Source organism: Pseudopipra pipra, chromosome 3 (genome assembly GCF_036250125.1).
Source record: "Pseudopipra pipra isolate bDixPip1 chromosome 3, bDixPip1.hap1, whole genome shotgun sequence".
NCBI classification, from domain to species: Eukaryota; Metazoa; Chordata; class Aves; order Passeriformes; family Pipridae; genus Pseudopipra; species Pseudopipra pipra.
Genome location: NC_087551.1, coordinates 64493490 through 64521200, shown reverse-complemented (window position 1 = coordinate 64521200; position 27711 = coordinate 64493490). Strand labels below are relative to the sequence as shown.

General features: G+C 41.9%; 2 protein-coding genes and 1 long non-coding RNA gene across 8 annotated transcripts in view; all 3 read left to right on the top strand.

The window, feature by feature from the left end:
- The first annotated feature begins 825 nt into the window (after nucleotides 1-825).
- On the top strand, nucleotides 826-4189 carry LOC135410590 (uncharacterized). The gene is made up of 2 exons (XR_010428759.1): nucleotides 826-2086; nucleotides 3807-4189. It is a non-coding gene; the product is annotated as an uncharacterized LOC135410590 (long non-coding RNA).
- A 4987-nt stretch (nucleotides 4190-9176) lies between these two features.
- The window catches only part of PKIB (cAMP-dependent protein kinase inhibitor beta), a 56028-nt gene continuing 37493 nt past the window's right edge, over nucleotides 9177-27711 (top strand). The window contains exon 1 of one of the 6 annotated variants that reach the window (XM_064649647.1): nucleotides 9177-9252. The gene's annotated coding sequence lies outside the window, so the exon portion shown is untranslated. Of the gene's footprint in view, nucleotides 9257-9407; nucleotides 9524-9584; nucleotides 9734-10011; nucleotides 10125-27711 lie in introns of those variants that run through there. The other 5 variants (XM_064649646.1, XM_064649641.1, XM_064649644.1 and 2 more) reach the window with 5 other exon arrangements.
- Nucleotides 19133-27096, top strand: LOC135410680 (uncharacterized). Its single transcript, XM_064647389.1, is given in 3 exon segments — nucleotides 19133-19221; nucleotides 25466-25599; nucleotides 25602-27096. Coding segments are annotated over 3 exon segments (621 nt in total). The 3' UTR covers nucleotides 26000-27096.

Sequence of the window (27711 nt, the reverse complement as noted above, 5' to 3'; positions counted from 1 at the left end):
CTCCTTTACTCAGTGCTTACTAAAGAGTGCTCCCTAGTTAACAAATCCTGAGGAAGAACCTGGCTTTTTGGAGACAACCAAGGTAAACTGGTTGTCTTAACATGGCATTTTTTTAGCTGGGGCTTCTCCAAAGCCATTCCCAAAGTTGAGAATTTATAGCTGAAAGATAAGTTATTAGTTGCTTTGCTTAAATAAATTAAAAAAAAAAAAAAAGGAAAAATGCAGATAATAATGTTGTAAAACAGTTACAGATGTATCAAGTACATTATAAATTGTATAACAAGACCTTACAGAGATGTCACTGTAGCCTGTATACCCATAACATAAACAAATGATAGCACACCTGTGTCCACTTATTTGATGAGGAAATAAACAAATGTGTTATTTTATTTAATTATCGGAGGGAATCAGGCCTTATTTCTTACAACTGTTTCACCATATGATGCCATACAAGCATTTCATAGTAGTGTCCTGAAATGGGTTCTTTCACCCAGTATGCAAGAAGCTGATGCAGACGCAGAGTTGAGGTATTTGACTGATTTACAGTTCTGCACAGGAAGGGGTGCTTGGTGGTAAATCCACAAATTCACTGCTGGTAAAGTTAGTCTGATGCCTGGAGCACTGGTTGACTGTGGTTGATGTTAGGCTGCATGTGCTGTATCTTGTACTGTATCTTGTACTGTATCATATCTGTGATTCCTGTGCAGGTTGAAGGGATGTACCACTGCTACTTGCCTTTCTGCAGCTTAAACAACATGTGTGACCGGCATGTGGCCAGCTTTGAAAGACAGGTCAAACAACCTTGGAAGAGGGAAAATCTTAAATCTTTTTTTCTCAGTTTACTGCCTTTTTAGGACTTTCCCCCAGTAATTACAGCTCATTCTGTACATCTGACAAGATTGCTCCTCGTAGGACAATTTCCCAATATTTCCAGCTGGGACTGGTTGGTATCCTCTTCCCATATGATCCTTTTGTCCAACTGCTGTGGTGTGCAGAAAAAGTGAAAATGTTCAGCCCAGGAATTCATATAGTATGCGACCTTACTACAGCAGCCAGTGTTAGCAGCTCTGCAAGATTAAGCTGACCTCAGTCACAAAGAAAACCTTGCAGACAGCAATACAAGCAAATGTTTTCTAACTTCTTTGTACCTTTCCAATAGAATGAGGAAAAATTAATAAAAAGATAAATATAAATGGAACTGGTGCATTGAAGGTGTATTTCATCCAGAACCTGATACCCCAGTGATCAAGAACTGTGAATCTTCCAACTGAGGCAACTTGCCGGGTAATTTCCATCACCAGAGGTTTCAAGGTCATGGAGTAGACAAGACTAAATCACGCACCTCAAAGAGTGTTAAGAAACGATTTCACAGAACAAGAGCAATTTGCATTGTTTTCTCACTGCTATAAAGCAAGGAAACATCAATTTTCCAGTGCCTGCATTGTACCTTTCCTGTGCCTCGTGCTGCAAAACTCAAGTATCAGGAGACAAGTAATGGCCTGGCAACTTTTCCACACTGCTTCGGTTGCACTAGGAACTTTGAGCTGTGTGACAAAAGGAATTGGTGTCTTCTCTTTAAATGCTAATCCATAAACTGGGCATCACACCAGCAAAAGGCAATGTCTGAACACTCCAACTGATGCTGCATAGCTCTGCAAAGTTGGCCCAGTTCTTGACTCATGCAATTATGGATATGTTGATGGTTGCAGGATAGCAGAACTTGAATGGAGACTGTGCTTTCATGATACTCCTCTGGCAATATCCATTACTGCCTGCGGCCTACTCTGTGCTCCATTTGCTGCTGCAGTGTACAGCATGACCTCACAGACAGTTGTACAGGCCACCTGAGGAGATAAGGCACCATTTCATGGAGCTAAAATCAACCATCTGTGAAGTAGGCAGAAGAACTCCTTAACTCAATGTTGATGCCAGCACATTCACATAATGAAAACACAGTATTTCTGTTGTAACATCATAGTAGTATGTGTTAGGCCAGTAGGATGTTCCAGGAAGCTGTGTAAAGGCTCATGAACACCATTGGGGTCTTCTGAGCCTGTATGTGACACTGCTTCTCTTCAGAAGCCCAGTAAGACACATTTAAGACTCTACCTTGCCTTTATTGTCTTTTGGGGCATGCAGTTACAGCTCTGTTGCTTTGGTTCATCACTTTGAACAAAATGTTTGTCTATTTATTGACCTGAAAAGGAGATGTTTCCTCCCCAGCTGGGCAAAAGATAGAAATATAGCCTGGGAAATGACTGCAAACACATTGCAATTCTGTGTATTTTTGGGGCATCATCTATTTTTACTTATTTCATATTTTCAGCCTAGTTAGCTTAAGTTATGTGGATTAGGATGTTTATTTCAGAGGTATTCCTCTACTTAGTGTGATGCTTTGTGAAGTGGACAGCTAAGCATTAATCATCATTTAGCCTGTCTCTTTGTCTCTGTCTGACATACATTAAACTGTACCTCAGGATATATACATCTGGCGACAACAGTCATTTGTTAATTGAATGTGACTTTTAAGGAACTTTTCACCCAGCAGGCTATTCCTGGGATTTATGAACAACTGTATTTGTTAAAAGTGTTTTTGTAATTTTTGGTAGCAATGTACTGACTTCATGGTAGCTGCTGCAGCACACAGAGTTGCATATGTCTTGCCCATTAATCCCCTCAGGAATCAGATTCACCAAAGTTATGTCTGACTTTATAAATGCAGATTCCTAATGACAGGTGTTTTATAGCCACTCTCAAATGTATCACCTGAATTTGGTCATGCATCACAGCAGCCATGACAGCGAGTAGCCTGCTCAGTGGCAGTATCACCAGCCTGGATCGTCTTCCTGCTTCTCCATTCTTTGGAGAGAAGACTGCTGTTGATGGCATGGTGTATGTGCTGTTGGTATGTGTGCCTATGTTCCCTATGGCAGTGACGTGGGAACAGCTTTCCCTTAGAAAGCAGAAACAGGCTTCAAAGGGTGGCACACGCTTTTCATATGAAAGAAGTGAGGATGACCAAAATGGTAGGACACTAGTCCACTGTGCGTATCTCTGGGATGAAAAAAAAAAAGCAACTTTACAGTGGGAAAGAATACTTTTCTTATTCCTTTGGTTCTGTTTCTAATAGGGATTTGTTTGTAACAATTAGTTTAAAGATGCTTCTTTCTTTATCTCAATTTCTGGTTGCCATTGTATATATTCCTTTGGAAGAACTGGAGATCAAACACAGAACAGGATGAGGGAAGCTTTGGAAATTAGCTATGTATGCAGAGACTTGGCAAAAGCATTAATATATGCAAAAGAAAATTAAAAAAAGAAAGGAAGGAAATAATCTAAATGAAGGCAACTCACAATATGAATATGAAAAGAGAACTAGTTTGGAAATGGAAATAAGCACACTTGGAATTAATGTAGACTCATTCTAGGCCTGACGTGATTCATACAGTGCCAACAGGCTGTACAATTTGCATCAGTATCTATGTTTCAATACAATTTTGTAACCAGGCAATTTAAATCCTCTAAACCTTTTATGACTGTGTGTGGAAGCCTGGACATGAGGAGGGGCAGGAGGCAGGAACTGGATATCTGCAAGGCACATATCACATGCAACCCGTCAAGGCCAACTCTGGGCTGAAAAAGCAGCATCTGTCTTCAAACCCTGGCTTTGTCATTCTGATACGAACACACATTTCAGATGAAGATCCTCTGGGTAGACATTTCTGAATCTAGGCAATGTAATCTCCTCCCTTCTCCTTAGAGTGCTTTAATTCAAAGTACATATATAACTGTCAGTTCTGTTCTAGGTCACAGCAAGATGTGATACTTGATGCTGAATCACAGATGACAGGAAACCTGCATGTGGAAGTTTGCATGTATCTGGATGCATACCTGTAATCAACCTCATGAATAGAAGCTCGATTTTTGCTTCACAGTTACTTTCAAATTCTGTAGAATTTACTCTTGCTTCATACTAATTTAGAGACCAGTCACTAGAGGCCAATATGTTGGAGGCCCTGTCCCTGCTTTTGATCAACGTGAGGGTGTGATACTAACAAGAAAAAGATTCTGCCGCTTAAAGTAATTGTGCTGTGCAAACTAGGAAGGGCTCCATGCATTGCTCATGCTGCCAGTATTTTAATGAAAATACTGGTAAACAAGTAAATAAAAAACTAATATTCCTGTTGAACACCTTTTCCAACTAACATTCTCTCCAAGAAGATTTCTGAACGTCTCCAGAGTCTGAGCCTTCCCCCAAAAATACCATAGGTGTTAAAGCTGCAAAGAGCTGAGACACAGATGATGCACTTGCTTTTCTGTTTTGTTACTCTGTTATAAACCTTGTTTCTTTGGGTCATTTATTAGAAGCCTCAATTTTTGTGTGCAATTTCACCTGATAGATATTTTTCCCATAATTTGCATTTTTTACCCATTTATGATTTTTGTTTCTACATTATCCTCTGATCATGTGGGCAAAGTGTCATTTAATAATGTGTGGCATGGAACAACTACTTCTTTTTATTTGTTTCAAACACTGTTTGAGGATTTCATTCAGAGACTCTGTTCTTGTTCTGTGAGACAGAAGCTGAATCTGGAACACTTCCTTTAATATCCCATGATGGGCCTTTAAGTAGTTATTAATCCTTTTCAACTCAAGTTAGTTGAGATTGTTTATAAAGGTTTTCACTGATCTTTCCTGAAAGACTTTGAAAGAAGCATTAATTTAAGAATTTAAAAGCCTAGATAAAACAGAACATTTGCATAGGAAGGAGCATTGATGAAGCAAGGAGGCATGACTGCCTTCCACAAAAGGCATGTTGATGCTTCTTCATTAGAATCATACAATAGAATAGTACAATTTAATCACAGAATAGAATCATAGAATAGGATCGTAGAATAATTTAGGTTGGAAAAGACCCTTAGGATCTTTGAGTCTAGCCATCAACCCAACCCTGCCAAGTCCATCTCTAAGCCATGTCCCTAAGTGCCACATCAATACCTTTTTAAAATACCTCCAGGGATGAGGACTCAACCACTTCCGTGGGCAGCCTGTTCCAATGCTGGAAAACCCTTTCAATGAAGAAATTTTGCCTAATATCCAATCTAAACCTCCCTGGCACAACTTGAGTCCATTTCCTCTCATCCTATCACTTGTTACTTGGCAGAAGAGACTAACCCCACCTCACTACGACCTCCTTTCAGGCAGTTGTAGAGAGTGATGAGGTTCCCTGTGAGGGACCTTTCTCCAGGTTAAACAACCTTAACTCCTTCAGCTGCTCCTCACAAGACTTGTTCTCCAGTACCTCAATGTCTTTCTTCTAGTGAGGGGCCTCACCAGTGTTGAGTGCAGCAGGACAATCACTGCCTTAATCCTGCTGACCACACTATTTCTGATACAGGCCAGGATGCTATTATTTCAGAGTTATTCATGTGCCAACTGATAATGTTCTTTAGGTTATTTTTAAATGGATTGTCTCAAATACAAATACCCTCTGAAGCCCTTTTCAAAATTTTGTACCTTCTATTTGGATGAGTTCAAAAACTATTTGAACATAAGGTTTACACTTCAGTTAGTGGAACAGCTGTTCAATATCTGACCTCTCAAGGAACTTCTAGGTGCATAGGACTCAGGCAAGCTGATTTTATTACCCATTTTCCTTATCTGAGGTTTTTTTTTTCTTCCAACCATTCAATATGAGATAACTCTGCAGACCTGATTTTCATAAAGAAAGTGCATGGATATGAATGTCTCCAAGCACTTTGGTAGTGAACACTTCAACAAAGATTTGCATTAATACCTCTTCTATGTCCTCTTTTGTGATCCTCCTACTCCTTGATCAACCTTCAGCTCTGCAGATCTTCCTAGTTTTTGTGGTCTAAAGTCTTATGAGTAACTTTTATACTTGACTTTAGCAAGTTGTTCTTCAAACCCTTTGTTTATATTTTTAAGCATAATTTGTTTGGGCTTATGATCTGTGCAAGCTCCCTTGTTTGCACATAGCTTCCACTTCTTGAAAAATGGCTTTTACCTTCAGATAAGACCTTTTCTATTTAGCTCTGTCATCTTATTTATCTAAGAATTTTTTTTTTACAAGGAATATTAATTTATTCTGCATCTCTTAAGATGCTTTTAAGGAGAGTAAAATATCAGCTTTCTAAAGTCAGCTCTCTAGTAGAAAAGGAGAGCATTCAGAAGCCTTTATTGGGCAAGATTCTGCCTCCAGCTTAAAAGGTAGCCTCGGTCTCTGACACATCCAGTATTGTGGCTGCTCAGATACTATGAAAACCCAGCTCAGCAGAGCTCTATCCCCAGGGAAGAGCCGTTGGCAGGAGGTTTGGTACATGGCCTGTCCAGTGAGGTGGCCAACAGAGAAGAATGGTGGTCCTGCAGCTCCCCACAGCTCCCCAGGGGTAGCCTCCTTCCTCTCCTGGCTGTATTGCCAGTGCCCGCTGCAAGTGGGGGCACTGAACAGAGAGCAAAATAATTGTAAAAGTCTGCATTTTGCTTTTGTTCATTTTTACCTTATTTATATCCTGTTTATCTCTAAAATTTTAGATGCCAAGTGGAACATGGAACATGGTCACAAGACTAGCAAGGATCTGGGCCACTGACTTAATTCCATGTCTGCTAGGCACCACAGTAAAACACAATCTTCTTTCATAGATTTCTCAACTGGAATTGAAAAACAGTCATCTACAGTATTTCCATCACTGTCTTGTTTCCTCTGATAGCAATCAGTTTCATTAGAAGCTTCTTTGGGATTTAATCTTGTGTTATTTTCTATCTGAAACTTTAAACAATATGTACAATATAATATAAAGAGAGGGTCAACATGAATATTATTAAAGTACACTAGGATTTTTTCCTAATCCTCCAGATACTTAAAAATATAGAAACTGCACAGAGTTACAACTTGAAAAGTTTCTCAGCAAAATTTACAAATACATAAAATCTCTTTTTCAAATGACATTGATTTTGCCACAAGGAAGGAAAAACTAAAATAAAGAAATAGCAATTTATGATAAAGAAAGGGAAGAGAAACACCATTGTAGCTCTAAGTGGGAAGCTCCACATTTCCGTCAAGGCATGCCCACAGCAGAAAATAAGTTGATCCCAGCTGCTTCAAAACAGCTTTCCACTACTGAACATCACTAAGGTAACTGATTCGCTCCTCTGCAGGAAGGATTTTTCTCTCAGTGCCACAGTGGGAGTGTGCACATCCCTGAAGAACTTGTTGCCATGTAGTAGTCATCTCACATATAGGCATGGGAGTTCTTCCAAGCATTTGTTTATATTTTTATATTTATATTTATATTGGCTCAATTCAGAGAAGGTGTCTGAAGTGCTCCCCTCCAAACCCCACACGTGAAATCCCACCTGTACGCAGCAGATGCCAGCTGCATCAGGAAAGCTGACCAGCATCTCCTACTACCTCAGAAGTCCTACCTCTACCTCAGCCTGAAGGAATATGCAGGTTGAATTTTCCCTCTGAAGACATACAGATGAGCTATAAAGATGTCAAGGCCTTCACATGTCACCAAGCTAAGTCCAGGACTGTATCTTGGCACTATGATCTGTAATGGTGATAGATATGGTGGTTGGGTGTATTCTCCTTACCTCATGTGTCCTCACACAAACAAAGCACCGTAGGTGATCAGCACACTAAATTTCAGTTTCTATTGGAAAAATGAGCCACTGAATGTAAATCTATAGTAGAAATTGTGGCTTCATGGGAGAAAAACTGCAGGTTTATTTTTACTGGTAAACCTTTCTTATAACCTGCAAAATGAAAGGCACCTGCCAATTTTTTTTGTCATTAAGCCAAAAATAGTAGTTATAAGGGGGGTTTTTGAGAAATCAAAACATCTGCCCAAATAATAAAATAAATTACGAAAAGACTAATTATCAAAGGAAGTACAGTATATTATATTCTAAGAAAAGTATTTTAGAGGGAGTATTGGCAGAACTCCAAACTACAGCTCTTATACTTTAAGAGGACATTTGGGAACATCTAATAAAAATGCGAAATAATCAACCAATTCTAAGCCATCACCTGAGTTATGTGGAGTTTAAAGTTCCCATTGTAAATTGGATTACTGTAACAACATGACTTAAATAGTGTTAAAAATAGATCCTAAGTATTCTAGGTCACGCCAGAAAATTGTAAGAAGTAAAACCAAGGGATTTTAGGTTCAGGAAGGCCAACCTCATTTTCAAAATGAAATAAAATTCTAATCCTCTGGCGCTCTTTATTTGTTATTATAAATAAATATAATAAAAAACTACATATTTTATAGTGTAAGCACTGTAAAATCCAGGTAAGATACCCACCTTTAGCTGCATCTGTCCAGTTCTCAGAATACAAATGTAAAGTATCTGAGAGTATAAATGGAAAACCTCTGTGTAGGTTCCCTTGTCATTCAGCTCTGATTGGACCTAGGGAAATGGCTGGATAAAAGCTTAGATATATATGGATTGGCTGTAGTGTGATTTTCAAAACAGTTTAAAGTGATTTCAAAATAGATAGCCCAGAGTCCCTTAGGTAAAATTAAAAAGAAAAAAAAAAAAAAGGAAAAAAAACCCCAAACTATGCTAAAAATCAATCCTTAAGCCACCTAGATCTTTTAAAAAGCTTTCAAAGCCAGTTTGGTATAATTTGGTCCTACACATCCAGCTTCAGGGAATGTACCAGTGCCTTGATATGCCAGATGCCAGATGTTAATTTTGTGTTTCTGCTGAAATGCAATAATTAAGACAGAGAACTTGCAGTATTCTTCACAGGGTACCATTTTAAGATGAAAAGGGCAAAGACTACTGATTTTAGGTCAAGGTTGGATTTTTCCAAACTCCTGCATAAGGCAAATCCCAGAGGCCAGCAGCCTTCTGACAGACAACTGCAGCTGCACCACGGCCTCTACCTGCGCGGTGTAACAAAGCTTGTAGCCGAAAAGGGTCACATATGGCTACATCCAGGTGCCAACTTTTTGTCAGATGCGAGCTGCTTGCGTCGGGCAGGAGCGGGAGGATGTCCTGTGTCATTTTGCTGGTTCAGTTTGAGGGACTGCAGCCAAAAAAAGAGAAACGTAACAGGAAGAACTGGGACTAAAGTGAGCAAGGCTCCGGGTAAGAGCTGTGTTTTTCCCCGCTGCTTTTTGGTGACTAGGCACGGGGACCTACTCTTCTCTGCGACATCAAATTGCAGGGGGACAGCTCTGAGCCCCTGTAAGGACTACGGGGGACAGGGACCCTCGGTGGGTACGTCCCCCCGCGCTTGATGGAGTGGAGGGGGGGTCCCAACCAAAGGCAGGCTGAGCCACCCCACGCTCGCTATTTTGGGCAATAATGCCCTACGCCCGCCCCCTCCAGGCCTGGCAGCCCCTCGGGCTCCCCCCCCCGCGCCGCTCCCGCCGGGACGGGCGCGCCGGGGGGGCGGGCACAGCATCCCGCCGCCTCCCGGCACGGCCGCGCTCCCGGTGGGGAGCGGCGCGGGCCGAGGGCGCAGAGCGGGTGAGTGCGGCGCCGGTGAGTGCGGGCGGTGCGGGCAGCGGGCTCTGGCCGGGCCGGGCGGGGGGCAAGCGGCGCTCCAGCCCGGCCGTGGTTGCGGGAAGTGGATCGGCCTCCCGGTCCGGCTGCCGACGGGGACACCCCGCGGGAGCCGCGGCGGGGGCGTGGGAGGGGCCGCTCGCCCTGCGCTCGCAAAGCGGAGCGTTCCCGGCGGCGCGGAGCTTCCAGGTACTGTCCGAGTCCCTCCCGGCCCCCCGCTCCGCGACCGCGGTCCCGGGCACCCCTGTGGGCATTGAAGGGAAGGGGGAGAAGTTTGGAGCGGAGGGCGGGCAACTCCGGGCGAGTGGTGAAGCTATTCCTCAGGGTGCTCCTGGGGACGTGATGTCCCGTGTCCCACCGTGTCCCAGGCGTTTTGCGTGACCGTGGATAGATCACGGATAATCTGTCCGTGCGTCCCTGCCCTGGATGCTTTCTGACTGACCAGGTTTAATGTTTATTAACGCCAGGTATTAAGCCTTTAGGGAAACTGCTAATCGGTGTCATACGTAGGCTGCCCCTCATCGGGAAGGAAGCTGAAATGAGTTTTTCTCCGGGAGAAAAGCAATCAGAAGTGCGCCAGGTGCGACCTTTAACTGCATCTCCTTCGTGAAATTATGTTTGTGTGCTCAAATTAATCAGTAGCGACAACATGAAGACTAGAGAGTAAAAATACAGGTTTTATTTACACAGTGGCACTGTTTAGGTATATTAAAATACATTTCTGAAACATAACCGTTTTGCATGAAGTCCATAATCTAAGTTGCACGGACTGGATAATGAACAACTAACACGCAGTTTGTGGATGCAAAAGATGTTCCTAGAAAATCACTTAAAATGCATTATTAACTTTCAGCTTTCTGTGCATGTAAGGAGTGTCCTTGTACTTAGATCATGCACAAGTCAGGAAATTTTCTTTCTGATTGCCACAAAATGTTGCCAGTAACAAAATTGTTTCTTAGTCCAGTTAAAAATGGTACTTCTCAGCATTTGATAATTTGTGGACTCTGAAGAGCAGGCAAGTGCTTTTAACGAAGGAAGAAGTAAAAGAGTATTCAAAATTCCTGAAGCAATAGATAAAATATTCCTTAAACAATATAATAGATAAAATTGTCTACACCAGGCTATTTGTCTGGTTGGTACAGATACATTCAATTCTTAAAGTTCTACATTTTGAAACGAAATGAGACTTTGGTCATTCTGAGAAAATCCTGTCCACCTCTCGGGTCATTGTGGTTAAGATTGGAGAACGTGGAAATACATGAGGCATATCGACTTGCCCAGCATAACTTCATCACATTTTGAAGCTAGAAAAAAACAGGTTTTGATGAAATATTTGATCGGAACAGAGACCTTGAAAACAGCTGAAGGAAAGACCATGACACTTTGTTTACCTTTTCTCACTGAAGAAGTCATAGGGATGAGAATGGTTGTTGGGGTTTTTTGCTTCAATTGTTAATATTCTCTTTGAAATGTTGAACTTGAATGTTTGTGCTATGATGTTTTTGAGATATTACATTGTGGTTGATAAAAATTACTTATACACAAGTAAAATAATTACTTGTACTGTTAGAGGGAAGGTTTAGTTATGTAAATTAGTTTTGAAATACAGCCTGTTGGAACAGAGACCATTGTTGTTTTTCTTTTTTTTTTTTCTGTATTAGTCATGTCATGATAGTGAAAAGCTTAAGCAAAACAGCATAACATACATCAGTATGCTATAAAAATATACATGAACTTCAGAATCATGACAAATTTAAAAAATACTAATGCAAACAATGAAATGCAGAGAGAAAGAAACTCATGCAGGTCATGTTGTTAATCTGGAAGTGCAAAACTGTTCCCTTGTGTCCATTTTTTTATTGTCCTGTACAAATAATATTCTATTAGTATATTGATGAGTGTTTTTAATGGGCCTTTCAGAATGTAACTACATCCTTCAATTTCTAAAACCTGGGATGGAAAATCTGTGAGGAATCGTTTGTGTAGTTTTCTCATTCAGCTCAAGATCATATGTTCTCTGAACTCCTGCTGGGCTTTTTGCTGGACTTCATTGATTTCTTCTCCTGGCAAAGATGCCCCAGGACTGCACTCAGTTCTTTGGGCATGGCTCCCTCCTGGCTGGCTTTGGGGGCAAAGTGAGGGAAATTGGTGTGCTCTCTCCATATCTTGATGTCCAAAGAGCCTCCATTAACTGTGTCTCCCTAGGGTGGTCCTTGTTCTCTCGAACAGTTTCATGAGCAGTGCAACAGTGCAGGATTTCAGATTGGTGCCTTAATTTGTTCCACTCTGTGGCATCCAGACTGGCCACTCAGACCCATGGGATCACCTCCAGCACTGAAAGGGGAGAATTACAAAAGTAAATCCAAGTGATCTTGTCTGGTAGAAGTATTTAGACAGTCAAACATCTGTGTTAGAATGGATTAAGATTCTAGTGTTTGCGTTTTTGCAAGGGGATCATCCAGATTTTCATTGCAGCCTCAGAGTATGGCTTAGCAGAAATCCTAGAAAGTCAGAAATGGTGATCTGTTTGTGAAAAGCTCCCAAATCTGGCTTTCCTCACGTGAAATAATGTCTTCTATACTTGACTTAATAATTTTGGGTTTAGAAGTTTTTCCCATTTTAGATTTGTGTTTGTTATGTCTTCCCTTCTGCCTCGTCTGTATTAATTTCAGCCTGGTTTCCTAAGGAGATGAAGCTAAAACAACAATAATGCTGTCTGACTGATAGCTCCCCTCATTGCCTTGGAGTAATGTTTTTACCCCTGGAGATTACTTTCAACCAGTATAAATAGAAGAGCAGAGATTTCAAAGTGATGAAATCTTACAAACCTCAAGACTTCTGGTATTGTGTGGGTGCTCCATAGGATGTTGAGTGTTACCGCTTCTGCTGCTCAAGGCTTGGTGATTATATTTTTCAATTTCTTTGCTCCTTGGGAGTGCACAGTCTTGGTAGTTTTGATCTTGCCTTTTCTTCTCCATAGTCCCCTCAAAGTAAGCTCCATGTCTCCGAGATGTTTCTGGTAAATGGTTATATATACAAATGCTGTTGTTTTTTTAACTTCATAAACTGACGTGTTGAATTCCTAGCCTGTAATTTAATACTTCTTGATACAGGGTTGATAGCCAGTGGTGCAGTAATTTTTTTTTTTATCTTGACTCAGTGCAAACACTCGATTAATGTGGTCACAATAAAACCCAGTTTCTTCCACAATCAGTTTCTCTGAATTGCTTACAAGTTTTTGATTAGACTTTAATTTGCTTCCTACTGCCACTGCTGTTTCTTCTGGCTATGGTTGCATCCAAACATCCTCTTCTGCTTTCTCTGCACAGCAGGCTGCTGTAACACTCTCCCCGTGTCATGACAGGAGAATGATAGTGGAGGAGAAATATGAAAAGGTATTATGAGTTTATCTAGCAAGACCTTTATAAATACATGTTGCTTTTATTGACTTTTAAGTGGTGGTTATTGTTCTGATTATTTGTTCTGTTATATAGCTAAAGTTAAGAGATATGTTTATGGGTAATTGCCCATTTTCTTCTCTTCCTTGTCTTGACAGCTTTAATATCATCACAATACTTGTCTGTCTTTTATCTTTCATTATCTCCTTATAAGATTGCTGTGAGTAGGTTTTTTGGGGAAAGGTGAGTTTGGTTGTTTGGTTTTTTTTAAATTTTGTTTTTTAGAGAGCTGTAATTGCTAGTTTTTTCCCTGTTGTAGAAATCCTATCAACTGGCCTTGCTCTCTGGGAATGAATGTACATCTATAAATGAAACTAATTTATTACAGTGCTCAGTGGATAATGTTCACTTCTTTTAAAATACTTGTCTGCATTCAAGTTGCACTAAGCTCTCCTCTACATCTTTTATAATCATTTATATATTATTAAAGCCTTCATTCCCCACTGAGGACAGGAGCACTGTGCTTGTATAGCAATTACATTTTGATTTTATTCTCTTGTTTTATCTTAGCAAGAGGAAGGACAAAATGCACAGTGATGTCTTTTTCTCTGGGAACAAGCACACATGCTCATGTAGCATCTTACCCTGCCTCATCTTCTTGCACTTTGATGGAGCCAAACATCCTTCCCTGCTGCAAGGACTTGACCTCCTGGCAGCCCCACACGGAACGTGTTCCATGCAGCTGCCACTCTGCACCCTGGGCTGGGTGCCTCCCAGCTTGTGTAAGAGACAACTTCCACAGAGGTTTCTCACCCCCTACCCTTCACCAGCAGCTGTGTGGCTCCCGGAAATGTGGGATGTAGTGGCATATGTAGGTGATACCCAGTTTGTTTCAGTTCAAATGCATCCAAGGGATGGATCTCAAAACCATGCCAGTGGAAGTGTTTAATTTGTATTGTGGTGAAAGATTGGGTAGGGTGTGCAAACCCGTGCCATTACCTTGGCAGGTTGGATAAGGGCAGTGACATCCTACAGAGAGAGAGTGTGGCTCTGCCCAGAGGCCAGGGGCCTGGGCTGGGCAAGACATCAGCAGGGCTGAGAGCAGGAGCCCTTCACCTGTGGTTGAGGCAGCAAATCTGACTATAGCCTAAAAAAACACTGTCAGCAAAGGGAGACGATCATTTTACCAGCTGGATCAGGTTTGCAGAGCACATGCAAAGATGTGTACCCAGAGCAGCCTTTGAGTGTGGATCTGTGCCAGGTGCACTCAGGCTGAGGCATTTGGACAGGAGGTGTTCAGCCTGCTTCCCAGAGTGCAGTATGGGCTGAATATATGCAGCAGAAGCTTGCTGCATGTGCTTGCTTTTGTATGTAGCGCACATCTTTCCATGCTGACCCTGGAGTGGGAGCAGGTCTGTGCTAGGTTCTGCTGCAAGGACATAGCTCTTAATTAAAAACCTTCTATTTTCTGTGTCCTTAGGAAAATCCCAGAGAAAAAATTGCAGATCGGGGAGCACCTCTTGCTTTTTTCTTCTAGCTGCTGCTTCTTCTTTTAATCTACAGATTAAACAGTATTTGCTGCATACATAACAATAGCAAAGCTATCTCTGTAGGACCATCCTGTCCGCATATTCCATCCAACAGAGGAAGGTGAAGAGGGTTTGTAGTACACAGTAGTATTTATGCCTGCAGATCTGAGCACCTGCTGATGCAGAACAGAGGGAATAATTTCTACTGCTTTCTAGGCCTCATGGGCAAACGGGCAGCCTTTTATTTTGGCCTTTTTCAATTGCCTCTGCAACCAGTTTGCAAAATTCTGTGGGAAACCCAGAAGTTTGCCCATAGGCTCCTGAGTAACCTGGAACTGTGATTAGTAATGCAGCTTCACAGTTGTTGAAATGACCTTGGAAGATGTGCAGCCTTCAACACTTATTGGGCAGTAGGTACAGCTTCCTCCTCTGCAATGAAAACCCATCCCTCAGAGTCAGCACTGGATTGGATCAACATCCCGTAACTCATTTTATGTAAAGAGAAGCTAGCAGATCCATTAAAACAATATTACAGTGATCCTCACTGCAGTACACAAGCTGTTTTTAGAAGACAAACCCAGATGCCTTCACATCTTTGTGTTTGATCTTTCTTCCTGATAGAGCAGGCTGACTTGTTGAAGGGTGGTGTCACTAGGATATTCTTCATGGTATTTTGAATTAGTTGTGAATTCAAAACAGTTAGCACTACCTGTGTGATAGGCCTTAAAAGAAAAGGAAGCAACACCTTTTCAGACAGATGCAGAAGCACTGGCAGCTGTTAAATATTTGTTACTAACCAATGAAAGTGCTCTGTGGTATCACTGATGCCAAAGATTGTCATTGAGATAAGTGTACGCCCTCCCTCTGCCTCATCAAAAATAGCTTTAATTCCTGGGCAGTACATGATATGCTTTGTCCATAAACAATTTATATCCACAAAGGTGCATTTTATAGTCATTAATTAAGGGAGTTTCCATTAAATAGCATTGATAAGATTTGTCCTGTGAATATTTACATGGAGGCCTTTATATGTCTCTTCTGTCTGTTGTAGACAAGGTATAGTTGGATAAGAGGACTAAAGGAAGCAGAAGACAGGAAGATGACGCCTGGAAATTCTGTCTCTGAGTGGACAAGCAGTTCTGAAAGTAGCACGTGAAATGTTAACCAGAATTTCCCTTGTGGTTCCAAGTAGAAGGATATGGTTTGCTAATATGTGAAGTATATAGGGCTTAGCCAGTTGTGAATAGTGTTGGCTTTGGCAGATGACACAACATAAGATGGCACTTCATCTTAAATCTATGATACAGTGGGAGTGCAGGAATTTTGCTGCTCTTTGTATGAATAAAAATTTTGAGGATTGGCTTTATAGACTGTTCTGACAAAAAAGCCAGCCTGGAACTGAGGAGCAGGGCAGAGCTCTGCAATTCTGTTGTCACTTCTTCCAGATCATGGATGGGATGCTCTTACAGATACAACTTGTAATGGGAAGATGAGACACCAGTTTAGTTGTAACCCTGCCTGTAGCAGAGGTGGACTGGGGCACAGGAATGCACTTCCAGTCCTGACACACGGAGTCAGATGATGCTCTGGAGTTGGCCAGGGCTGTCGGTACAGTTCACCTTACCTGTTTCCTTGTAAAAGGGGATGCACTTTCCTCTAGGGAAGGAGCCATTTTCTAGAGTATCAAAAGCATGATCGTCAGGGCTGGAGAAGTTACCTGTGAGGAGAGACTGAGGGATGGACTGCCTGAGGGGGCATGGCTCCGGGAGCGCTGACAGCAGCCCCTGGTACTGTAGGGAGGTGGTCAAGAAGAGACACAAAGGGCATCAGCTGGACCAAGTCGGAGAGGTTCAGATGGTGCACAAGCAAAAGGGGCCAGGGAGGCAGAGGTGTGGGCTGCCCGGGGTGGCTGCGCCAGTTCCATTCTGGGGGTGTTCCAGTCCCAAGGGGAGGCAACCCTGATCAGCCCCATCTGACCACGGACATCCTGAGCTCCCATCCAGCGTGAGCTGTCCCATGACTCTGTCATTCAAAGTTCAAAACCAAAGCTGAGACTCTGTAGAGTTACAGTGAAGTCCTTGTTAACCATCTATGCATGAAAAATGTAACAGGAAAGAGCAACATTATTTACCAGAGTGAAAGAAGGCCAGTGACAGTATCTTTAATAAGAAATAACAAATAGTTGCTAACAACAGCATAGTGGTTTGCAGTCCCTGCCTTAAAATATCTTGCTAATATAGTCTGCCTTAGATATGGTTAAATTCAATGTTGCAACACAATTTCTAACTGTTCTGCATGTGATCTGTTTCGGGCTTCAAGTCTAATTCAGCCTGCTATTGCTTTTGTTCACTTAAGAAAAGCTTTCTCCAAGGCATAATACAGCACAATAAAAACGCAGGGATTTCTGTAAACATGTTTTGCTAAAGCCTTAATGTGATAGTTATGTTCTGTGTTGAGAAATGAAACACTGAACCTACTGCTTTCTTGGAAGTAGGCATCATGTAGGCAGTAGGCAGTGGTGTCATTTTGATCTTTAAAAGAAAGGTCCCTAAGTAAACATGGGGTTCTTCTAATGTATCTTGCTTGTTTTTCTTCTTGGGAAGGTCAGGTATTAGAAATTCAATACTACCCTTTTGATGTTTTCTCTAAATGTCTTCTCAGAAGAGCTGAAGTGCAGTGAAACCTCTTGATAACAAAGTCTCCAGAGAAGACAGCCACTCACTAAAATGTTATTAAGACTGTGAGTTCCTTCTGTTTAACAAAAAAAAAAAAGGAGGGGGAAATTAAAAGCAATGTCTTCTACAATAGATAGAGTCTCATTTAAACAAACAGCAAGCAAAAAGCTCCTCTCCATGTTGTCAAAGGTTTTTCATAAGCAGTGATTGAACATATGTTCCCTGAGTAACGTAAAAGAGTTTGCATTAAGAAGCCAGTGGTGCTTTCAACCACTTCCTCACTCTTCCCCATCATTATTCAGAAGCTGTCACTAAAAGTGCTTGGTGTTTATCTCAGAGAGCTTAAAAAAGCTTAAAAAGATGAGTGTGGGAGGGTTGGGGGAATATTTGTTTTCTTTCTCCTTAAACTGGCTTTTGTTTGCTGGAAAAGCTAGAATCGTGGAAGGAATTGAATAAAAATAAATCTCAGCCAATTCCTAATGGAAACAACCTATTATTGATGTGGTTGGAAGCTTTCCACTTGAACGTGGAAGGTATATAGCATGTTGCCTTTAGGAAAAAGGCTCATTGAAAAGGCAATGCTACCTTTTTCTGTTCTGAATTGGTAGTTTTATTACTTGCAGTTTGAAGAGAGCGTACATGCTGTCCACGCAGTTCCTTTTATTAATGAGTAACTCACTTTTATGTGCCTTCTCTCCTTCAAGATTCTCATTACTTACAGGTAGCTGGAAGTAGTGCTTCAAAGTAAAACAGAATAAATGGGATGATGTGTTTCTCAAACAGATTTCCCAAGAGACTCAGTGTATTGCTTCTGTTCTAGCAAGTTTTGAAAAAGAAATAAAATAAATAAATATTATGTCATGACACTAATTTATTTACCTTTAATGAATATTAACATAATTCCAAATTGAAACCTATTGCTGTAATCACATTTAAGGAGAGTTTCTTGTTTTGCACAGTTTCTTGTTTTGCATGAACTATAATAATTCATGCATCTTAGCATGAATTCAAGCATTCTTAGCAGAAACTCAGTTATTTTAAAGGGATTTAATAAGACGTTTAATGCTATAATCACTGTATTAATTGACTGGTTAACAATCCAACCTTTGTAGAGAACTTAATTCACATAAAGGGAGAACAAACAAAATTGGAGGCCTCTTTAGAAAGAAATAGCAATTGTTGGTCTGTGGAGCATAGGAGAAAACTGAACAAATTTATCCAGCTGATCTGTTTTGAACATCCACATGGTGCGATATCTGCCTCATGATTCTGACAACCAAAAAAAAATCAATTAAAACTTCACACCTTAATGATCTTAAAAGTTGCTGGTTCTTTAGATTTCTGTAAAACCTAGAACCTGAAGTTCTATTGCTTAAAATTAAATAAAGATTTATACTCTGGAAGAACTGAAAGATGAGATTCAGAGATGCACCTTTTTAAGAAAGGAAACTTTTAAATTATACTTAATGGCTTGATTAGCCCTTACTATAAATATTTTAACTATGCAACTTTTCTAGGCATACATTTTGAAAGGAAATAGTAATTATTTTTTTTAATCTGTATCTTGGTCTCATTTCTGTACCTTTTCAAAATTTAGGAAAAAGTGTGTAAGAGGTGAATCAAAGCAAATTAAGAAAATGTCAGTTTAAATTTGAATGGCTTGACACTTCCCAACTACCACACTCCCCTCTCCTCCCAAAGCTGTTCCATTCAATTAAAGTCACCAAAAAGCTGGGATTTACAACCCAGACCTTTCTGTATGGCTGCCTTTCAAGGTAGGATTGAATGTATTTATTACTGCACTATTCCTGATAGAGAACTGGAGGACAGAGATAAGAGCCGTCAGTGCTGTCTCTGGAGCAAAGGATGTCTCCTGTAATCCCAGTTTCCTTGCTGAGAATTTCCGACGTCAGTATTTCGTATAGGAAGAGAAGCAAGGCTGACAGCTCAAGCTGCCATCTGACGGGAGTCACATTTGATGTGTAGATGGCAGTGGATCCGCTGGTTGTGTCTGTGACAAGCGAGGTGGTCCAGTGTTCAGGCTTAGAAAAGCAGGAGCCCATTAAAGGTGAGACGTAATTACCATTTGAAATTAAGCTTTTCCGCAAAGTGGGGTTATTTGTTCAGATGTCTTACCAGGAGCTGGCAGAGAGATCTGACTCCACTCTTCCTGTGCCGGTCTAAACTGCTGCAGCAAGACAGGGGGCCAGTCTGTATATACAGCCCAACAAAATAGGTGCGGGTAAGACCTAGTTCTGATTTTCTAGTGTCTGTGTTGACTTCTCCTGTGTTTTGGGGCAAAGGCCTAGACAGCAGAATACATAGAGACACGTTCTTTTGATGAAGACGGTGTCTTTTTAAGGCTTGATTTCCTAAGAGACAGTATAGCATTCAAAAGCATGAGGATAGATGGCTCATCACAAAATGGGATGTGATGAGGGGGAAGATCTCAGCCTCAGGCAGCATGGGAGCTAAAAACAGCTCAGTGGTTTTGCGAACTGTGTTTGCACAGTGCCAGCACAGCCAGTACTGAACTTGGGAAAGGCTGGAGATGTTCTGGGAATGTTCAGAGGACTGAATCCTTGGGAGGAAAAAACCCCTGAAACTAAAGAAGGAATATTATGGCATGTTCATGTCTGGTATCAGTAAGGGAGTTTCAAAATTGTTAAGAAAATAGGCATATGGACTGTATAAAAGACACATAGACTTATTTTGGGTGAGAAACATAACAGACACTGTTCTCCTTACATCTCTTCAGAAAGTGTCTTAGCACATTTTTCTGTAGATTTATGTCCCTGAATTTAGGAAGGGAGGGTGAAGGGGAAGGCAAGCTGAGAAGAGAGCTGGAATATGATAGGGCTTAGCACCAGTTTGTTTGCAAATGGAAGATGCAGAGTAGCTGCAGTGATGTGGTATCTTGTTAATTATGTTTCACTGGAAAAGCTGCCACTCAGGAGAAAAAGGCATTTCCACTAACTGCTCTGGAGTTGTAATCCTATGGGAAATGCAACTCTGTGCAAAGGTGGTGCTCAGCATTTGCTGATGAACTGTGACATCTGAAATGATATATCTCTAATTAAAAATGGAGTTTAACTATTCTAAACATTTAAAAAACACATATTGCGACTCCAATTTGAATATTTAAACTGCGAACAAAGTACCAAGAAAACTCACCACTAATTCTGTGACATCTGCTTTATGGAGGAAATTGTGCCCTCATTTTCTAAATTAGAGGAACAAAAATAACAGTTTATTATTTTTTTTTCTCAGGTCATGCTGCATTTGGTAATAAATCACTGGAAAATAGCTCATGACTTGTGTTTACTTCTTGTTTGGGATGCTGAGATTGCAGGATGTTCACTTGAACGCCTTGGGAAAGGCAGCCCACCAGTGGGAGAGGGCAGAGCTGAGGTGGCAGAGCAGCAGGCAGCTTGGGAAACAAGGTCTGTGGCACCAGGAAAGAGCTTGAGGACCCTCGCTCTTTGGCCTTGGGGCTGTGAACCAGGACTTTGACAATGGGCGTCAATGATACTCATAAGAGGAGTGAGATAAAAGGTCAGAATGGCTTTGTTTTATAACCAAAATGTGCAGGATGTCTGTTGAGGAGAGTGGTGGATGACAAAATGAATGTGCTTTGTCGACAGCAGTTGTATCCAGGTGTCATCTCATGTTCCGGGAGCTGTGGCAGGGTGTTTGGATGTAGGTTATTTTTCTTCTTCAAGGTAGAGGACACTTTGAATACCATTTAAAATCTTGGATAGCCCCCTCCTCCATTAAAGAATGAATGGATGCTATAAAAATACCAAGGCTAGAACATTTCCTTTGGTCATAAATTTTCCATAAAAAGACTGCTCTTCAGCAATTTAATGCCGGGGCTGGTACTGATACTTGGGCTTAATAGGGTTTATTAAAGTATCTTTACTATTCAGAAGAATAAAGTTGTTCTGGTAGTTTTGTACTATTTTGCACTGCATACGCAGCACTGTTTTGTTGTAAAGACTATCTTATTTTTGTCTTTACAATTCAGTAAGAGCTGTAATGTTATAGTGTACTAGTAGATCTGTATAACCAGAAAAGATACCGGTAATCAAACATGAATATCTGTAGGAAAGGTCATCTTAGTTATCAGATGCATGTCTTTTTCCCATCCACTGACTTGCTGTTTTAGTAGCTCTGGGGTGGCACAGATTTGTTACTAATCCTTGCTTTGAATCAGCAGTGCATATTGAGATAATGCAGGAATTGAATGGAGCTTTAGAGTGATGGATGGTTCAGATTAAAATAAAACAACAAAGAAACAAAAAACCCAAACATATCAAAACAGTATTTTTACCATGCAACCCTGATTTTTTGTCTGTGTTTTTTTTTTTTTTCTCTGGGACTGAGTAGTGAGGGCAGCTATCCAATTAATCCAGAATGAGCTTTGACAAAAATGCTGATGTGCAGCATCACAGTACCTCCCAGCAATAGCAAGTACCTCCCTCTCCACATCTAATAGTGTGGGACATGGGGAAGGGGAGTAAGGTCTGCAGCTGTTTTTCTGCTGCTTGTTGTATTGCATCTGTTGACCATTCACACCACTGGCTTTGGGCTCACACTCCCACCTTGGCTTGGTGGTTTCATGGCCATTTGTGGCCCCAATTCCTGCACAAGTTTTCAGCTTTTTCTCCATCTTGTTGATGAGCCACATCTGGCTGTCAGAGTTGATTAATGCTAGGGTCTGGGTTGTGGCATCTGAAAGATCCCTCCACATTGTGATTTGGTGATATGAATGTTATGGAGCATCCTCCATTGGAAGTGTTCTTCTGGGGATGCAGGCCACATCCCCTTCAGATGGGGATCTGTGAGGTTAAGGGTGGATTTTCTTGTCCCTGCTAAAATGGGAAAACATTACCTTCTGAGTCGTGAGATGAAGCCTTCAAAGCACAGAATAGACAACTGTGTCACCAGGGAAGCTTCTTGAAAGAGTGAGGAGTTCATGTCCTCTAGTGAGGCAAACGAGTGACATGCCCTGGATTCAGTTGTGCTTAGCGAGTGATAATAGAAATTCATTTTTTGTGAAAAGTTTATGATCCCAGAAATGTTTACTGACCTGTATGTAAAACATGTTGCACAAGGCAAAGGTTCTACCATCACACAGGCTGGGCACTGTTTTTTCACTCAACTGGTTTTTCTCTACAGCCATTAAACTACTCCTGGTCCATTCAACTATTTCAGCTCACTTTGTAAGCAATTTGAAACCTCACTTTGCTAAATAGAGCTTTCCTGGATATGTAGGTTCAGCATATTTTCTTGCTGCATGAAATCTCAGAAAGGCTATTGGTATATCCTGACTTTGATTTTTCTTCTTATAGTGGTTCACAGTTCCAGATAAAATTAGCACTTGCACTGATAAAGGACTTAGTATGAGCTTGCAGCTCATTCTCCTTTGAGTAGGTTATTTTGTCTTCATCAGTTTTTGGTATCCGGTACCCATTTTTCTGTAGCCGAAAGACCAGAATTCCAGGAGAGTAGTTTACTTGTTAATGTGGCTCCTTTTTTCTTTATATACATACAATTTTCATATATATATATATATCTTGAGGATTTTGTCAGTCAGCTGATGTGTTCAAAACATGCATCTCTGAGAAATCACGTATTAGCTCATGAAACTCAGTGACCATGAAAACTGAGAAGACCATGTAGGCCAGGCTGACTGATGCATCCTAAGAACATATGGTAGGAAGGGCATTAGGCACAAACCCCTGACAGATGGTATTTGGGGCAGGGTAGCTTTTGTGCTTTTAACAGACATGATAGTTCTGCTAAATAACTGCTGTCTCCTCTCCTTCATGCGGCCCTGAGGATTCTTTGAAGAAGCAAAAAAATAACTAAGGACAAATAGAAAAAACTCAGAGCATTGTATGAGAAGTTGGCTGTAGAGCTTGAGCATCCTTCAGTGGGAATGGGTATGCTTGGATTGCTATGCATGAATATTTTTATGATGTTCAGTAAAACTCTGAAAAGAACTTGGTTGAATATAGGGAATCTTGAGTCCTATGCCCATGTGTCACTTCATTTCTGTGAGATGTATCCACCCTATTTCTTTTTCAATTGGGGTTTTATGCATTTGTTTGGAAGCAGTGCATCCTTAGGAGATCTTTTTAGCAGCTCTTTCAAGAACTGTAGTTTCTTGAAAGCACCCCTCAGGGGGTGCTTTTAGCCAGCTTAGACCCACAACTCATCAAGGCTTGAGGAATGGACCGCCCAGGACTTGAAGGGTAGAGTCTTGTGTTGGTTCCTCTGCTTTGTGGAGGCTGAGGGTAAATGAAAGTGAATTTGGCTTCTGATATATATATCAGAATATCTGTTACAAATCGTGCCTGGCTACATTAGCCTCACAGATGCATCTCTGCAGCACAGTGGTACACTGGCCCTGCTTTTTTTGGGGGGGATGTCATCTATACCAAAGACAATTAAAAAATCTATAGTTCTGCCTGTTTGTTGCTGTAAAGCTGCATGGTTGATTGATGTGTGGCCTGACCATATCCTTGTGTAGAACACTGACATGTGAACTGTGTTCAGAATAAGTGCATTTGTTCTTTTCCTCAATATATAGGGTAAGGTAAAGCTGTCATTCCTGGAATGAACGTAGAGTATGCTGTTCCTGTGCATACCTCAGAGAGAGATGGACCAGGAATAATACCTGGTGAATTAACATCAGAATTGTTTTCACTTGCAGGTTGCTTAAAGCTGCACAAGTAGTGTTTCACAGTTTCAGTGGTATGCATAGCAGAGAGAAGAGCAAGAACACCACTAGATTACTTGAGGTCTGGTGTCACAGCACACTGAGTCCAGAGGTGACCTTCAGTTCTCAGCAATGTGATACCCAGTGTGCTAAGGCTTCCTTCCATTGTTTTATTTCAGGTTTGATCTCAGTGATACCGGACATGGAATAATACGTGGTCAGTCACAGCCTGTTAGGTCAAAAGAAACATTAGCAAATGCAGTTATAGAGCCTGCATGGTGGATAACCTTGTGCTAACAGACATGGCTACTCATGAAGAGTTTAGGAATATAGTTAGGTCATGTAGAAAGAAAATTAGAGAGACAAAAGCACACTGAACTCAAACTAACCACTTCTGTTAGGGATAACAAGAAGTGCTTCTACAAATACATCAATAGCAAAAGGAGGGGCAAGGAAAACTTCCATTCTTTGTTGGACATGGGGGGAACGTAGTCACCAGAGATGAGGAAAAGGCTGAGGTACTTAACACCTTCTTTGCCTCAGTTTTCAACAGTAAGACAGGTTGTCCTCAGGACAACTGGCTTCCAGAACTGGTAGACAGAGACAGGAAGGCGAATAGCCCCCCCTGTAATCCGGGAGGAAACAGTGACCTACTGAGCCACTTGGATCCTCACAAGTCTATAGGACCAGATGGGATCCATCCTAGGGTGATAAGGGAGCTGGTGGAATAGTTTGCCAAGCCGCTCTCCATCATTTACCAACAGTCCTGGCTCACTGGGGAGGTTCCAGATGATTGGAAGTTGGCAAATGTCACACTGATCCACAAAAAGGGCCGGAAGGAGGACCTGGGAAACTACAGGCCTGTCAGCCTGACCTCAGTGCCTGGCAAGGTTATGGAGCAGATCATCCTAAGTGCAATCACACAGCACCTACAGGATGGACAAGGGACCAGACCCAGCCAGCATGGGTTTAGGAAGGACAGGTCCTGTCTGACCAACCTGATCTCCTTTTATGACCAGGTGACCCTCATGGTGGATGAGGGGAAGGCTGTGGATGTGGTCTATCTGGACTTCAGCAAAGCCTTTGACACTGTCTCCCACAGTATACTCCTGAAAAAGCTGGCAGCCCACGGCTTGGAGAGGGGCACTGTGCTGGGTTAGGAACTGGCTGGAGGGCCGGGCCCAGAGAGTGGTGGGGAACGGTGCTGCATCCAGTTGGCGGCCGGTCACTAGTGGTGTCCCCCAGGGATCAGTGTTGGGCCCAGTTCTGTTTAATATCTTTACTGATAATCTAGATGAGGGGATTGAGTCCACCATTAGCAAATGTGCAGATGACACCAAGTTGGGGGGAGTGTTGATCTGCTGAAAGGCAGGAGGGCTCTGCAGAGGGACCTGGACAAGCTGGAGAGATGGTCTGATTCCAACAGGATGAAGTTCAACAAGGCCAAGTGCCGGGTCCTGCACTTTGGCCACAACAACCCCCTGCAGCGCTACAGGCTGGGGACAGAGTGGCTGGAGAGCAGCCAGGCAGAAAGGGACCTGGGAATTTGGATTGACAGGAAGCTGAACATGAGCCAGCAGTTGTGTCCAGGTGGCCAAGAAGGCCAATGGCATCCTGGCCTGTATCAGGAACAGTGTTGGCCAGCAGGACCAGGGAAGTGATTCTTCCCCTGTACTCAGTGCTGGTGAGGCCACACCTGGAGTAGTGTCCAGTTCTGGGCCCCTCAGTTCAGGAAGGATATTGAGGTGCTGGAGCAGGTCCAGAGAAGAGCAACAAGGCTGCTGAAGGGACTTGAGCACAAGTCCTGTGAGAAGAGGCTGAAGGAGCTGGGGCTGTTCAGCATGGAGAAGAGGAGGCTCAGGGGAGACCTCATCACTCTCTACAACTCCCTGAAAGGAGGTTGTAGCCAGGTGGGGGTTGGTCTCTTCTCCCAGGCAACCAGCAGTAGGACAAGAGAGCATGGTCTTAAGCTCTGCCAGGGGAAGTTTAGGTTGGATATTAGGAAGAAATTTTTTACAGAGAGAGTAATCAGACATTGGAATGGGCTGCCCAGGGAGGTGGTGGATTCACTGTCCGTGGAGGGTTTTAAGATGAGACTGGATGTGGCACTTAGTGCCATGGTCTAGTTGTTAGGGTGGTGTAGGATCAAGGATTGAACTTAATGATCTCAGAGGTCTTTTCCAACCTGGTTGATTCTATGATTCTGTGATTCTACGAGTCTTCTTTTGCAGGACAGTTTGCATGGGGGCAAGGGAGGAGTAGGCACAATGATAATGTGACATGAAATTAGGGAGGGGAAAATTAATGGTGGATCCAACAGTGAATTTGAACATAAGGGAGTAGTGTTCAGACACACTTGCTTCTCTTCAGGCTAATCATCAAGCCTTCAGGCTTATCATCATTCTGCCATTAATATCAGTTTTGCATCTTCTTGTTATTATTTGCTACATGCAGATATAAGTACTGTGTCTGGCCTACACAGTGGAAAAACAAAGACTGAAGAAATCCCTTTTCTGCTTCTGCTGTCCCTCTGCATCTCTTTAGGGATCAAACATGATTCATTATCTTCCCTGGGAGTGCCTTCCCCTCACCTCCAAACGCCATTCAGCCTTTGGAGAGTCCTGGTGTGAGAGCAGATTGCTTTAGCTGAACATTGGCAAGTGACTACAACCTACAGCTGGAGTCTGTCTGGGCTTCTGACCCCTTTTCCTTCTCATCATAGGTTTTAAAGAGGGATTTAGTTTTGGAACTGCTGACTTCAGGTCTCACATCTATGCTGATGGCTTTATTTATGGCAGAGACAGAACATAAATTGTCATCTTCTGCCTGCCCAATGTCAGAGATGTCTCTGTAGACAGGACAGCAATTGTTGATTCTTTGGGGCATTTGACTTTTAAATTTCCTCCTCATCACCTTGCTTTAAAGAGCATTGCTTTGGTTGTTGGTTGCTCCTGTTGTCCTTTCAGAAGGGCACCCTGCAGCACTGCAGGGCTGCTTCTGCAGGCACCAGCAGAGAGTTGCTGGGCTTCAGGGGTGATCAATATGGAAAAACCTACATGTTCATCTCTTTGTGCACTTTAAACTTTAAACTTCCCATTTTACCATTTAGGCAGAGTTTAGCACAAGTGAAGGGGTAACACAGTTTCAATAGGAAGACAAAATTGATAATCTTATGTTCTTTTCTGACTGATCTCTTTCAATCTTTAGAGTGCTCTTTCATTGTCTAGTTCTTATTTGAAATAAAAAAACTAAACTGAATGAACAGTTAAAGGGATCCTTTCCCATTTTCATCAGAAAGCTGATGTCTTAGCACAAAATACCCTTGTAATTTTCCACTTTCACATTCTGCTTTTTACCTCCAAAATCAGCAGACATATTTGACTTCTCCTTGCCATAGGAGGGACTAGTCCTGCCCCTCTGCAGGGGATTGCTGTGGGCTTAGTTGAAAGTGATCTCTCACACCAGGTTCTGGAGGTTGAAATCAGAACTGAAAATGTTTTTATGTAATCTTCTCTTTGTTAGAAACATGGTGTTCTGCCTTGTCACAGAAAGAAATGAGTTTACTTAAGTCAATGGTGATTAAATGACTTAGATTGCTCTTTGGTAAGGAAAGGGATGGAACTTTTCCATTTTCTTTGAAGTGACATAATGAGGATTTCATTTGTGGGGAGTTTGTTTTCATATTTTCCTCTAGAGCAGTTGAGGACAGTTGAGCTGGTTCTTATCAAATGGCAGTCTAGTGTATAGTGTTGTTGCTGAGAGAGGTAAAAAATAAGGAAAAACACTGTGAACACACAAAGGTGCATCCCCTTATATATTTTCCATGTGTCCAGTGCTC